Raw genomic sequence first — 16,474 nt, 5'->3', positions numbered from 1 at the left:
AGCCTCTGTCCAGCAAAGCTCTGATGGTCACCTTGACATAGACCAGAGTCAATTGAATGAGGATGGGTTTTGCAGAGGTCAGTTTGGCCAGTGGGCATGTCTGTGGATTTATGTTTTCACTGTTAACTGATGCAGGAAGGTTCATCCCACTGTGGGTAGAATCATTCCCTTTGCAAGTGATCGTATCCTGTACGAAAAAGGTAGATAAGCAAGTCCCTGTGAGCTGGTCAAAAAGCAGTGTTCTTCCAGAGTTTGGGTTTCAAGTTCCAGCTTAAATTCCTGCCCATTCTCCCCGCTACAATAGACCATAACTTGTAATCTAAATAAATCCATTCTTCTCTCAAGTTGCTTTTGGTCAGAATTCTTTAGGACAGCAGACTAGAATGATAGTGTAGCTGCCAGAAACAGTACATAAAAAACTGTGACTTGCTGAACTTTAGTAAACAGGCAGCCAATCTGCAAGCTCCGAATTTATAGGAAAGGGAACCACAAGAAACCCCTGAACCCAGTGATGGAGCACTTGAAAGCTGTGGAATACAGCCCAGATAATCACCATGACAATGCAGAACCACTGGTTAGTAATTAGCAGTTGAGAAAGATTCCATTACAGCTTAAAAACTCTTTCTAGTCACAGGGTTGGAAAGCAGAAGCAAATGGAGGAAATGTAAGATCCATTCAGATGCTGCTTTATGAACAAAAAGGCCTTGGCCTGCACTAAAATAGGGTAAAATAGCTAAAGAGTGACAGAAATATACATAGGTCCTAAGACAGACCTGGCAAGGTTCAGGGATCAGTTAGACATTAGCAGAAGGGAGCAGCCTAGGACAAATATCATGTCTCAAGATTGTACATTGGAAAAATTACATTTTCTTCATAAAAGCAACACAAGTAGAGCTTTCCAAGTGGGACAAATATTTACAAGACTCTGAATTGGAAGCACATTGAAGAAATATTCCTTTTAGACTTTCTTGATACATGAATGTCTTATGTGGAAATATGAGGGTGGACAAAGACTGGCAAGAGATCTGTTCAATCCTCTACTGCAATGTCAACAAGCCACTTGTGCCTGTTGTTTCTGGCAGTTAGGACTGTCACATTAGATTTGGGATCTATTACTCCAACTTGTAGGTGAGGAATTAATGCAAGACTTGTGGCTTAAAGATGGACTCACATTAGACAAGGGCCTAGGTAAGCACAGTTGTCAGCACCTTCACTGTGATATGTAGATCTCAGGCTCATGGGAGAATCTTACATCTGCAGATGGATAGGGCTAAGAAAATTAGAACCCTGGAACATCAGGAGAGAGATGGCAAAGAGGATGGAGGAAGTGAGCAGCTCTGTCCACGGCACAAATAAAGGAGAAACTCTCAGAGCTGAGGATCAGCTTTGCTAACTGGAATTTTTCAAAATGTTACAAATACTACCAATTTTCAAATAGTGGCAGAATTTAGTAATTTTCACTTGCAGAAATAAAGGATTAACTTTGAATAACTTTAGGAGCCATTTTAGGTATTGTGAAAATTTTCTTCAAGTGTGCAACAGAAAAAATAATAATAATGGAACCTATTTTCTAGATATTTTAGCCTAGATTAAAAGCAAATTAAATGGATTAGTAAGATATGTTCAAATAAAAATTATTGGATAAGGTTGGGCATCACTAAGCATGTTTGGAATTTCAATGGCTGAAAGAGGAAGACAGGACGATCCTAGCTCCTTTGTCTAGGCTAGCAGAGTAGTCAAGCTTCAGATTCAATGCGAGACCCTGCCTCCAGGAACAAAGTAGAAAGCAATAGTGAAAGACCTCTGGCCTGCATGGATGTACATGCTTATACACTTACATACACAAATAAGTGACACACAGATTATAGTGACATGTTTTTACATACCACACACACAATCATGAGGAAATGAATTTTTCCTCCCCTCCAGCTGCATGAGGCACCAAAATGAAAACAAAACAAGGTAAAAAACATGACTTTTGACCCCTACTGTAAGAAAGGTAGAAGAGGACAAAATGATGGTAAATCCTCTGTTTTGAGAAAAGGCCTAAGAACTTTGGCAATGGACAGGACAACCAACGTCAAAGAGATCTAACCCACTTTTTCAATGGCCTCATGTTGGACCATGAAAGGCAGTCTGTTTTGTTGAGCAAGGCTTACTCGGGAAACCCAGTAGAAAATTCTACATGGAACTGAACAGTAAAGCTATGTCCTCAGACATAGACGCCTGATACCATGAGCCCTCCAACTCCATTATCCTGTGGCTAGACAATGCCCCAAGCTCCCAGTATTCTGTCCAGATTCCACCCCCAGTCAACTGACCACAGCCAGGTATGCCCTGCCCCTGGGAACAGAAAGGTAGCCCAGCCAACTCTAAAAGGGGTTGCTTGATCCTGCCTCTCTTTTAGCCTCTCATTCTTTCCTTCTTGTCTTTATTCTCACCTCTTGCTCCCTCTTTCCCCTTCTTCTCTCCACATGGCCATGGCCAGCCTCTATTTTCTATCCTCTCTCTATCTCTGTCTCTCTGTCTCTGTCTCTGTCTCTCTCTCTCTCTCCCTCTCTCTCTCTCTTTCTCCCTCCCTCCCTCTCCTTTCTACAATAAAGGTTAAAAACTATGGACTGCCTCCTTTTATCTAGACTCTCCATGCGAGAGCAATGAATTAGGCCTTCCCCTAAAGAGTTGAGTCTAATCTCCCACAGAACCGTCTTCCAGCTCCAGCCATGAGTCTAGACCAAGAACTCTCACCGCTTCTCTCCCCACCCCCTTTCTCCCTTTGGCCCCAGGGCTGACTAACCTGCCTGTCTCCCCCCACCCCCTGAGGACTGGGATAGTGGCTTTCCACAGCCAAATGCCTACCTGGCAGAGTGCAGAACTGGCGGGCAGCCTCCCAAGTCTGCCCAGCGAGTACTGGACCTCTGGCGGGACAAGGGTTACTTCCCCTCTTTATTGTATGCCCAGCCCCCAGCTCAGCACCTGACAGCCTCAATACAAAAGACTGTTGCTCTAAAGGGCTATCCATTATGACCTTTGCCCAACTATCTCCCGAAATTAACCAGTTCACCAAGGCTCTGGACCATCAACTGCCTAGAAGCTTAAGGTTGTCCTTAAGTAATGTCATGCAGGCGAGACACAAAGTGCCTGAAGAGAAAGAGGCAGTAGATCTACACTGAGAAGAGAGCTTCTGGCAAAAGGAATGTCCCTCCTAAGAGACTATCTGTGCTTAGATCAGGGATCAAAACTGTCACTACTTTGAGGAGAACACACAAGCTCAGCTGGCAATGGTTACACATTATGTAGACCCCATAAAGCTGGTGGGTTTTCTGCCTTCTGTGTTGCAAGATGGGGTCATCTACTGCATCATCCAGGGGAAGAAGGCCATGCTGGGATAGCTGGCCCACAAGAAGAGATGCAGTATCATTGCCTCACATAGGTGAACTCAGAAGACAAAGGTATGCTGGTAAAGCTATTGGAAGCAATCAGGACCCCAATCACAATGACAGATACATTAGGGAAGATCATTAACCTTAAAAAGGCAAAAGTCAAAAACTTACTACCAAACTAGGTTGCCTGATACATGCATTCTGCTAAGTTTTCAATACATAAATAAAACAATATTTGTTCTCCAATAAAATCTACCATCTAAAAGTCTTTGTCAAGTATATAAAAATATCAGTATGAGCTTAAAACATTCCATATTTAAGTGTGTGGGCTCATATATATGTACATATGTATCAGTATATATGCTCCCAAGAAAATTATATCTATGGACTACCTTTGTTCTTAACTATGTATAAACTATACAACCTCCAGCAGATGATTCTCTAATACTAGATGCACTTGTTTGTTCCAAAGCCTCTCTGTTCCACCTACCATTGTGCACCTGATTTCTTTCACTGCAGAGTCTATGTCAATTGCTCTACAAGTACTTAAACAAATAGCAGGTATTTTAATGAATAAATAGGATACTGAAAGCTTAAAAGTCATTGTCCCTTTGGTTCCATAATTTAATCGAGAATGACACTAGTGTAATCCTGACCCTAATTTAGGATTTTTTTCTGAAGGACTAAGCCAACAATGTGAGTTATTACAAAGGAAACCCGAATAACACAACCAACCTTGGTGCTATGAAAGTATAGCCAGATTCTTCAAAATTGTCTGGCTTCAGTGTTTCTGAATCTGAAAATGTAATAATAGAAGATTAGTTAAACAATATAGAGCATATGCTTCAAGGGTCTATGACAACATAAAAGCATTATAAAGAGCACCTAGTCAGAAACATTTAAACAGACTACTTATATCCCAAAGTCAAAACAAATTAACTGATTCATTAAAGCATTAAGATTCTCAATGCTTTCCAACATAATAAGATCATAAAATGGGTAAATTCACTCAACAATTATAGCAGTAATTCAACATAAAATTCTACTTATACTTTTCCATTTACTAATTCTAATAAATTTAAATACCATAAAATCTTACAATATTAATCAAATATTATAGCAAGTGTTTTGTTTAAAATATCAGTGCAGAATTTTATCAACATTATGATAAAATGCTTTGAATGAATTCATTCATGCATTTAGTTAAGTAGTAGGAATCTTACATTAGGGATGAATTAGTAGGTGGAAAGATGTAAAAAGAAACATGATATTAAGTCTAAAAAAATTAAAACCAACTTGAGTGTGACACATTGCATGAGCAAACACAGGCACACCTGCCCTGTTCTGCTGCCAACTTTCAGGAAGTCATGGAGGAAATTCTAGCAACCGTGAAGCACAGAGGATAGTATCCAATAGGAATGAAAATATCAGTGAAAATGCTGTGTACTAAACAGAAAGAAATTGAGCAACAAGAAAATACTTGCCCTTCATTTTTCCCTTTTTTGCTGTAAATCCATCAGAAAGAGAAAGCAGGGAAACAAAAAAAAGAGGGTAAAGTAAAGGGGGTCACAAACAATATTTTATTCAATGACTGTGAATAAAAATATTGTGCATAGATCAAAGGTCCATTTATGTATAGCTGTAGTTTGGAAAAAAAAAAAACACGTATTTTCAAAGGCTGGAAGGTATGCCCTGTCAACTTTATTATTACTCCCCTCTCTGTCCTGTGGTTATTTCAAGGGTCTGTTTTGGCAGAGTGGTTGATGCGGGTGCAGTCTCAAAGATGCCAGCTTTGGACAGAAGCACTTACCAATCAGCAAAGACTCACTGGTCATCCCTCCTTCATCACAGAAAGAACTAGCTCATGCAAAATTGCTGCTTGTTAAAAGACCATCACACCTATTATGTGAGAGTGCAAATATATTTTTTAATTGTCTGCAATATAGACCTGTTTACCACTGCTGCACACAGCAAAAGAACAGGTAGAGAAATTGATGGAAGCTAGTAAAAGATATAGATGTATTTCTGTCCTAAATCCTAACAGAAAAAAAATTTAGATTGCACATTGAGTGGTTTACAAAGGATATGATGGTCATTTTGGTTAACTAAATCTAGCCATCCAAAACAAAACAAAACTTAACAATGACTTGAAATAGGCACCAATGTTAATCACTCCACATTCTGAAGGATGCTTAAAAGTGAATTTATTTGCGTTACTGACACATTTAATTTGGATTATAAAAAGAAAGCTAATTGCCAAGCACAACATTATTTTGGCCAAATGCAAAAACAAGAAAAATAAGTAAATAAGTAAGTAAGTAAGTAAGTAAATAAATAAATAAATAAAAAGGTAAGATAAGAAAAGGAAAAGCTTTGTTAGCACAGCACCAGGAGTGAGACTACGTTGGGATTAGCATGTGAAACATTTCACACCAGCTCACAGACCCTTAAAACGACAGGCACAGTGGAGACAGCACTGCAATGATTCTCTGAGTACATAGCAAGGCAGAAGGGATGGTCGGACTACCAGTGAGACTGGAGTACCTGCTCATATTCTATCCACGTAGAATATTTCTTGTTCCTTGCATGTTTGGAATGGGTTAGAATCATTGCTGTAGATTTGATAATACCTACTAAAATGTATAAGGCGTGGGTATTCCAAAGTCTAGGCATAAACATCTGAGACTAGAAGATAAGAAATAGACCCTGAAGTTGCTTTCACAGTACTTACATCTGGCCTGAGTTATTGTCTCTTCTATTTTGGCTTTTATATAGTAAAAACTGTAGGTTGGCAATACCAAGGCCAAACTGCAATAGAAACAAGAGAAGCATGAACACAAACACACAAAAATGAAACATAACTTAAAGACACATCAAGTTCAGGGGAAAATCCGGAGACCTTCCTCATGCGAAGGAGAGGACATGTTACTCTGACAAGTGAACACATTCAGCAAATAGAATTCATAATTTCCACCTTTCTAAACAGTGTCATCCAGCTCTCTATAGGGCAGGGAATTAGGAGGCAAGGAGATAATAAGCTACCTAATGCACGCATTAAGGTAGCTGAGGAGGAATGCCTTGGATCCCTGGTACCTTTCCAGACACTGTCATTACATGTTCCAGATTTGGTCCAAAAAGAAAAAAATAAGTTTTAGATTTAAACAAAGAAAATATCATACCAGTTTAGATATACTCTCTTTACTATTCATAATGTTAAATACTTTGAATCAACTATTATTAAAATTAAAAAGTTACCATTGCCACCGCTAGACAATGTACACAAATACTCTTTAGAGGGATTCAATACCTACTGTTTTAAAGCTCTGGTCCTATGGCAAGACACCTAGTATCTGCATATGGACAAACTCCGACCCTTTATGCAGATTGTTTGCTTGTTTCATACTCACTTGTACAATTCACTGTACAATTGACTTAATATGAACATACCACAAGATTGAGTATATTGTTATGTAGAGAGGAGAGGAAGGATTTCTTGAGTTTAGTAGATTTGAGTCATGAAGCTAATCTAGTCTCAAGGTAGATGTCCTAACCAAAGAACAGTTCCACTGGAATCTTAGGTCAACTTCAAAATGTTTTAGTAGCAAAGAGTGTTAAGCAAGCCTGTCACCCACCATGTTTGAATGATTGCTCCCGAGAAGCTGTCAGGTAGGTAACCTTACACTCTTAGAAGTTCCTAATTCATAGAACATCTGATGACTATATTAGAGCTTCTAATTTAGATTAGGCAGTTGTCAGAAGTAATTTCTCTTCCTAATTTGGCTAATACGCACAGTAAGACATAGAAATGATATTTATCCACACTTGATATGCCATGAATGTAAATGGATGCAAGATATACATGTATTTCTAACATGGCCAAGGAAATTATGCACAAAAAGTAATTCTTGGTTAACATGCTTTTAACATTACACCAAATATTAGTGAAAGGCCAGGAAGTATGTTCTTTTCTAGGAATTTGAATATTCTTAGGTACTTGTAGACCCTTTAAGTCATCCAAGCCCTCCGTATCCACAGACATGGGAATAGAAATGCAAACTATAATGTGATTACATGTTACTGTTAAACAATATATAATGCAACAAAATAGAAAATATCTGACTTATCTTATGAATGTAAATGTTAAAATTTCCCTGTGTACATGTTCACACGTAAATGTTTACTTTCAAAATTTTAATTTTGCAACAAAAGACAACAAAAATGAATATATGCTTGCTACCCTCAATTCATAAAGCTTTCACCACCATTAAGTAATTCATAGACTCTGCTTATGGGAAAAGGTCAGGGAACTAAAATGTTATGTAGATTGTTTGCATTTATTATGTAGATGTTTGCATTTATTTTATAGGTAAATTCAAGGGGAGGCAGAGACTAAAATTAAAACAAGCAATGCAACTATTCTGAAAGCAAGATGACCTTTCATGATTCACTTACCATTTACAGAAGAACAGAATTACTGAGTATTTAAAAACTGCCTGCTACAAAGTTCTCTCAAGGGGAATTAGAGCATTTTTATTGCTCCATCAGCATTTATCATCGTCAAGAACTTCTAATTCAAGCTGATAACACCGTATCATACGGAGGCTACAGTATCTCCCTATAAGATTCAGTTACATGTTATGCACCACTAAAAGTAGTGTAGCAACCCACAGGGATCACAATTGAAACTTTAAATTTGGTACATTAAATGCATGATGTATTGGCCTGTAAGACTGACAGTGTTACTCATAGTCACAAATCATTCTATAGAAAAATAGATATCTATTTCTAAGTCAACCCAATAGTTGTTTCTTCCACATACTGTAGATAAGATCTTTACCAGCATTCCAAGGCAATGATGCTGTCAAATGCAAAGATAGCTTGAGCTCATAATATGAACCCAATACAACAAGGCTTCTTTATTTTCTCTCAGAGATTAGAGTTTAATAAAGCAAGTGACATGGGATGGATGATGGAGCCCAAGCAATAGTTTGGTGATTCACATAGACATAGTTAACTGAATTAAATGGACTATAATAGAGCTTACAACTCAACTTGTTTATCCCCATCAAAGAATGTCTCTTTAGATAATAGTGCATTCCAGTAAAAGAAGTTATTTTTTTTTATTATAAAATGTGTCACCTAAGTTTAGGAAAACAGAAACCACCTGTGTCTGAAACTGGTATGCCATTCATTTAGTCAAATCATACACCTTTAGGTAGAACTTGACACTTACATGTTATTTGTCAATTTATCTGCCCAGACATTAGGACATGCATGTAATTGAGGCCAACATTAGAGTTTGGGACAGGGCTATGTGAGGAAAGCAGGCAAAGTAAGGATACCGTGGCTTTTTCAGAATGCAGTATGTTGCAGAAGCAGCCAAATGACAGAGCAGACAAGCTGTGTTAGAAATGGGTGGCACCTATGGCTTCCAGGACTATACGAACAACCAAAGAGTACACATGCAGAGATCCATGGCTCCAGATACATATGTAGCAGAGAATGGCCTTATCTGATATCAGTGGGAGGGGAGGCCCTTGGTCCTACAGAGGCTTGATTCCCTAGTGTAGCGGGATGCTGGAGTGGTGGGGCAGGAGTGGGTGAGTGGTTGGAAAAGCACCCTCTTCAAGGCAAATGGAAGAGGAGAGAGGGGAGATGGGATGAAGGGCTTGTGGAGTGGTAACTGAGAAGGGAGATATTATTTTAAACATAAAAGAATAAAATGATTAAAAAAAAGAGAAAGAAAGCTGGGTGATGGTGGCACACACCTTTAATCCCAGCACCTGGGAGGCAGAGGCAGGCAGATTTCTGAATTCAAGGCCAGCCTGGTCTACAGAGTAAGTCCCAGGACAGCCAGAGCTACACAGAGAAACCCTGTCTCAAAAAAACAAACAAAAAAAAAAGAGAGAGAGAAAGAAATTGGCAGTATCAATAGTAATAGATAAACAGAATATCTGTGAGCAAAGAGTGACACTCAACTTGAAGAAAGAACATTACTCTCACTGTGCCTTGGTCCTGAATGTGGTAAGGAAAGTGTGAGTAAAGAAGCCATTTGTGAAGCAATTCCCAACTCCTACCTACATGTGAATATTATAAGCTACAGGATTGGCTGGCAAAATAGGCCCATGTATGTAATGGTGGCATGAACAACTTGGAGGTAATCAACCACTTTCTGTTCAGGAATTAGGCCAACTCAAGATGAAATCCATACCTTGCACCATTTTTTTGGCCAAGAGCCAATGAATAGATGGATCATAGGCCCCAGGGAGAGAGCTTACTACTATTATTTTATTAAATATACAAAACATTAAACCGCCTACTGGTGACTTAACATTATACCTACAGATTAATACTTCTCTTAGCCTTACTCAGAAAAGCCTCTATTTGCATGAGATGGTGATTATCACAGAGACCCACAAGTGACTGAGAGGCAGAGAATGTGAGATTTCAAGATTCTCAGCCTTAAATGGGATATCTATATTACATCTTAAGGCTCAGTGATCAATGTAAAAGAGGGAGCAGTAAGAGCCAGGCCTGGTGGGTGATGACAAGAAAACTGTTCTCTAGATTCCATCACACATAGGAAATCACAGACGTTCCAAAGAATGCACAAGACCTGTGCAAGCACAAGTCATACAAACCGCAGCATGATGAAGGGGAGATGTGTACACAACCCCAGGCCTAGTTTAGAGTTTTTAAAGAATCACTGCTGTTGGAAAAGGAAGGGTAAGTTTTCTAGGCGGGTAGCCCCTAGTAAGATTGTCATACTTCAATAGAAGGTAACACATTCAAGAACATACTGGTTGGCTAGGGAAGCAGAGGAAGGGCCTGGGAGGGATTGAGGGGGATAAATGTACTTCAAACACCCATAAGGTACTAAAAACAAACAAGACTTAGAGAACTACAAAGGCAGCCTTGACACTGAGGTAAAAGGAACATGGCCAAGTCAGTGTCCAGGTCAAAAGATTGTGTTTCTACACTTAGGTTATATGAACACCAAAGGCAGGAGCCATATTACCACACAGTGCAACAAGTATTTTTGTTTTATAATGAAGTCATTACTTAAGACAGAGCTTCCAATGTCCTGTACCTTTACTGGCTTTTAAAGATTTATTTAAAAAAAAAACTGAAAGATGGAAATACTACAAAGGAATGAGGAAAACTATAAATGTTAGATTTATAATCTAATTGGTAGATAGAAGAGAGTAAAATAATTAGGAGTATTTATAACTAAGTATAATCTAAGCTAGAAGTATAATAATAACTAAGAGTAATCTAAAACTAAGAAAAATAGCAGAAGAACTGAGATATAATATCTCAAAACATTAACATTGTATTTTCTTCTACATTCTACCTGGTACCCAGGAACAAAAAGAGACAGGTTCCCATGACAGCAACATTGTAACTTTCAGACATCTCCTGCACTCAAAGGTTTCCCTGAGAGATTGTGTGTATGATGCTTTTAAACTGAGGACTTACAAAAGAAAGACAGCAACAATGACAACAAAAACATAGAACTGAGTCTGGTACAACCAATTGATTAGGAGTCATATTAACTGGAAGTAAATGCATAGCCAAAGTCCACAGGAGAATATTAGAACAGAAATTTTGAATTATATTAATTTTATAAATTCAACAAGATAAAGCATTGAAAATTTGTTCAAGTGAAACTGTGTATCTTCAAATTGAGACCCTTCAATTTTGTACTTCTTTACAAAGTATCTACTATGTGCCACTGTGTTATGAGAGTGGAATTCAGAGGCAAACGAGGCAGTGGCCACGTCTGCCCTCTTAGAACTTAAGGAAACAGTCATTAACGGAGTTCAATGTCTCCTCATAAGCCTTGTGTGTATGTTTCTGTATGAATGGAAATGAGTATAAGATGAGCTAATGGGTGATCACACAGTATTTTAACTAAATATGTTAGAAATTTCTTTCTCAAGAGCAAGGAGAGGCATAAACTAGATGAGGAATAAACAAGAGGCTCAGCCTTGGAAAGTAATCTTAATTCCAAATGGCTTTAGGTACAAAGGTCTTGATGCAGACTGCTACTGTCTGTGATGAGAGGGTAGCTCAACCAGAGGGTGTTCAGCTGAGCACATGAACAGTCAACTCAGAAAGCTAGTGATGAAGAAGAACAGAAGGGTTAGACAGCCAATGCCTTGCTAGATGCTGTCTATTATATTGAATGAGCTGTCAGTTATGGTGTCTGTTTGGAGTCGTATTAACAATTAAAATCAATTATGGTCTTTTTCTGAACTCAAGAGAAAGCATAGAGGTACACATTTAAGCAGTAGTGTACTGTAGTGAGAGTTTTCCCTGACCACAGAATGGAAGAAAATAAAACTACCAAGATAAAGTGCACAGAGAATTTGTGGGTTTGAAGAGAAAAATAAGCCATCAAAAGATATATATAAGCATCCTGAATCTGTTCTGTTGTCAAGATCTACAAGCCCTCTTAAAAGCTGCCAGGGTTAGGTGGCGTGTGGTATTGGAAATGATTTGAAGAATATAAAGCTGTGGTAGATAAGATGTCCAAGCTACAGATGACTTTGAAGTCAGTGATTATATAGGAGATGATGAGCTCATTAGAAAAGAGGTGATTGAGAAATGGAAAGTCATTGTTCTTTGTGCTACATAAGTGTAGGTTAAAGACCTTGCTATTTTCCAATTGCCTGTTATTAGTCCATGAATAAAATAAGATAGTTCATGAATAAGTTTTTAGAAAACATGAAAAGAATTTGAAAGACTAACTATAAGTATGTGGAATATAATGATAAATGATTGACCTGCTGTTCTTATTATATTTGTATTTTAATATTTATTTTAACAAATTCATCTTGCTTTACCTTACACATAGATATGTCATAAATAGTGACAGAATATGGATCTCTGTGAACGTAGGAGGGTGAAAATGAGGAAGAATAAGGAGAGCCTCATATCATGAAGATAAGGCTGGATGGAAGATGTGGTTTGATGACATGAATTTCAAACATGAGAATTTCCAAGAATATAATGAGTAACAAGCAGATACATTTTACCATTACAAAGATTTGGGATACAGGCCAAAAAGTAAGCTGGAAACTCTGAGAAGATTTAGAGCAATACAGCAAAGTAGCTGGGCATGGTGGAACACATCTTTAATCCTAGCATTCAGGAAGCAGAGCAGGCAGATCTCTGAGTTCAAGGACAGTCTGGTCTACAAAGTGAGTTCCAGGTCAGCCAGGGCTACACAGAGAAACCCTGTCATGAAAAACCAAAGAGAGAGGTAGCAAAGAAATCTACTGAGTTTGTAGAAAGGAGAGAATCATCTAACAGATTATTGAGTATTGGACTGTCTAGGTTGTAAAGGTGAGAACCTGGGTGGGATCCAGAAATTATTCAACTATTCAGCCAGGCTAATATTTTGTAAAATGTATTATGACGAACAAAAGCACACTATTACTTTTAAGCTAAAATACAGCATTAACGAAAACCATTAAGCTAAATTGAAATAAAAATACAAGTCAATGGAGGGTATAACTATAAATTATCATGAGGGTTACATCAATTTTTATTACTATTGTTATTAAGTAAACTTATCACTTCTAAATATTATACTGCTAGCTACTTTCCACGTTTTGAATTGCATTCTAAAAACCAGACTCTGCAATTCATTTCACTGTTGCAGGGAGTAATTTTTCCATTGAAAATTCTACTGAATATAGCTAAATTAAGAATTTATAATTCTCAATTGAAAACTGGCTACCAAATATTAGAAAAGTGCATTGAATTGAATAGTCCTTTATAAAAGACATGTTCAAATATAAGTAAATACCTGTAATCTGTGCCATTGACAGGTGTCCATGTGTATGTTCGATTTCCTTTGTCAATATATCTCTAGAAAGAAAGTTAAATATAATAATTATAACCCTTCTCAATGTGAATTTATAGAAAATAAAAATATATTCTGTGGTTATTGAACATCCTTTTTAGCAAGTGAAAAATATATTCTATTATACATTTTAAAAATGTTGTTCATGCTTGTTAAGTAAAAGTTTGGAACAGAACTAAGTACTCAAATGATACTTGTTATGGATTTATAAACAAATTTAATGATGAAACAGAACTATAAAATGTTAGACAGGGCTCAAATATCAACCCTAGTAGAGCATGTTTAAGAATGACGGCAGACATGAGAGGGAAAATTAGCCCTTCTACATCTAAAAGTACAATTACCATCTCACAAAGCATTTGAATGGAACTATCTTGTTGTTATAAATAAATAATTACCCCATCATTGCAGGTGAGAAAAACACCTATATTCCCTAGGTAAAGTGCATGATTAAATAAATAGTTCATGGATCTACCATACCTCCTGTGTCATAGAACAATAGTAAACACACCTCATTTTTTCTACTAGGTATATTAATTGCACACATGTAGCTTTTAATTTCTGACTTATTCTGAATATTTACCTTATTAAAGAATAACTTCATTCCTGATAGAGATAACTATAAAAACTCTCTACAAATCAACCTGTGTTAGGTGTCTTTATTACCTATAAAGAGAAATAGGATACATGCCTGGAAACAAAATGATCTGCCACCCAATGCTGATATGTGTTAACATTCAACGTTCTGTTTCATGGGTGTGAAAAATGTTTCAGTGAAAAGTTATACAATTTCTTACAAGAAATTCTGGACTTCACTATTATCTGACTATTGTCTGAGGAGTTCTGAAACTTTGAGTAAAACTAGACTAAAATTATTGTAATTTAAGTTATTATGAGAATTTAAATATTCCTTCCATATTTTACATAAGGTAAACACAGATCTAACTTGTTCAATGATATAATTTTAAAATCATAATAATGCCCCACCAGCAATAGAGGAGTGTTCCTCTTACTCCTTACCCTCTCCAGGATGAGATCTCATTTGCTCTTGATCTTACTATTCTGGCAGGAGTAAGATGACATCACATAATAGTTCTTTTTATATTTCCTTGATGAGTAAGGATATTTGAATATTTCTTTAAGTATTTCTCAGACATTTGAGTTTCTTTTGTAGATAATTTTCTGTTTAGATATGTACCATTCTTTAATTAGGTTACTTATTTTCTTGATGTCTAATTTTTTTTAATTCTTTTATGTTTTTGAAATTAGACCTTTATCAAATGTGTAGTCGGTAATACTCTTTTTCCATTCTGTAGGATGCTGCTTTATGCAAATAATGGTAGAAGCTTTTTAGGTTCATTAGGTGTCTATATTTTTTATTTTAGTGTATCTGAAAATGTATACAGCCACTATGGAAATCAGTGTGGTGGTTCTTCAGGAAGAGGGGAATCATCTACCTTAAGATCCAGCTATATTACTCTGGGGAATATATCTAAAGAACACTTCATCCTATCATAAAGACATTTATTTAACCATGTTTATTGCTGCTTTATTTATAATAGCCAGAAATTAGGAACAAAAAGATATCCATTAATAGATGAATAGATAAAGAAAATGTGATACATTTACACACTGAAATATTATTCAGCTATTAAACAATAAAATCATGAAATTTGCGGGTAAATGGATGGAATAGAAAAAATATCATGAGTGCAGTAACTCACACTCAGAATAACAGGCATAGCATGTATTCACTTATATGTGGATATTTGCAGCTAAATCAGTGGTAACCCAGGCTACAAGCCATACAACCACCTGGGTTAGATACAGAGTAAAGGCTAGCAGGTACACACTGATCTCTCTAGGAAAGGAAAGTAGAATTGAGACGGGTGGATGCAGGGAGGTGGAGCTCAAGGATCAAATGGAGGGGGAGAAGGGAGAGGAGGAACAATGGTGGGTGTCTGAGAAACCTAATGTTCAGGGCCATTTGGAGAGTAATATGGAAACCTGATATAGTAAAAGCTTCCTAAAATTGATATATGGATGGTGGTTGTGGAAATGGTATTGCCAAATAATGGGAAAAGACTGAACACTACTGGATGGCTCTTGTCCGTGACTGTGACTGAATTACACCTAATTGAGTTGTTGGCCCAAGAGGTCCATGGGAACCCCAAACAACTCTGGCTATTACTTTCTACAAACTGACAGCAAGTCCCTACTGCTGAATGGGACACTTCGATAACTCATTGAACCTGGAGACATTGAACTGGTACCCACATAGCGACTTTACCTCGACCTGCTAGTGACTTTGGTACACGAAGGTACTCTGCAAGCTACCAAGAGAAGAACATAGACACCAATCCATCCACAAACCATTGCTCTACAATGGTATCCAGCCTCCAATACATACTTGTGCAATGGGGGCACAAAGCTTGTGAGAGTAACCAATTGACATCTGATTTGATTGATGGCCCACCCACTCCATGGGGTAGAACCCATCCCAACACTGCTTTGGTAGCCAAAACCTGAGACTCGTTGGCTCAGAGACCTAGGGTAAAACCAAATACTACTGTATTACTGAAAGAATGTAGCAATATACTTTTAATGACACTGCTCTACTCATAGATCAGTGCTTTACTCAGCCATTATCAGAGAAGCTTCCTCTGTATGGCTATAAATACAGAGACCCACAGCCAGAAAATATGCAGAGTGAGAGACTTAGAAACAGTAAGTCCTAAGCGTCATGGAGGATGCCACAGACACAAGGCTCTCTATCTAATTCAACAGAGTAAACATGTGAGGCAGCACAGCATGCACAGGTCCTGCACAGGACTACCGGATGGGCTTGTAAAGCTGAAAGAAATGGGCATGTGCCCCTATCTCTAAACCAGAAGTTATTTCCAGCTGAAATGGAAATTTAGTTTTTTCTTAGGGAGCTTCACTGGGGAAATAAAATACTTTTAATGGTAGGCTACAGGCCCAGAGTAGCTGTACAATAGAAATGTATTAATGTAGTAATGTATTAAATAAAATAGAATCTTGAGAGGTACCATATCTCATAATGTATTTTCAAAGCTGCTTTGAAAACTTATCCTATTTTTATTTTTATTGTATTATATATAATATTCAATATATTATACAATATCATATATATTACTATATTATATTATAATTATATATTAAATATGTAATATATTATTACAATATATAACATGTAGCA

General features: G+C 37.3%; 1 protein-coding gene across 6 annotated transcripts in view; it reads right to left on the bottom strand.

The window, feature by feature from the left end:
- Positions 1 to 16,474, bottom strand: part of Cacna2d1 (calcium voltage-gated channel auxiliary subunit alpha2delta 1) — a 451,116-nt gene that overhangs the window by 31,634 nt on the left and 403,008 nt on the right. For 3 of the 6 annotated variants that reach the window (XM_031380027.1, XM_031380030.1, XM_031380029.1), the window contains 4 exons: positions 13,198 to 13,259; positions 6,112 to 6,188; positions 4,865 to 4,885; positions 4,116 to 4,176 (listed from right to left, as the gene is read on the bottom strand). In XM_031380027.1, coding sequence (XP_031235887.1) covers positions 4,116 to 4,176; positions 4,865 to 4,885; positions 6,112 to 6,188; positions 13,198 to 13,259 — 221 coding nt within the window. The remainder of the gene's footprint in view (positions 1 to 4,115; positions 4,177 to 4,864; positions 4,886 to 6,111; positions 6,189 to 13,197; positions 13,260 to 16,474) is intronic. The other 3 variants (XM_031380032.1, XM_031380028.1, XM_031380031.1) reach the window with 1 other exon arrangement.

This window comes from Mastomys coucha, unplaced genomic scaffold (genome assembly GCF_008632895.1).
Source record: "Mastomys coucha isolate ucsf_1 unplaced genomic scaffold, UCSF_Mcou_1 pScaffold19, whole genome shotgun sequence".
NCBI classification, from domain to species: Eukaryota; Metazoa; Chordata; class Mammalia; order Rodentia; family Muridae; genus Mastomys; species Mastomys coucha.
The sequence above is the reverse complement of the archived record's forward strand: the minus strand, read 5'-3'. Positions and strand labels throughout refer to the sequence as shown.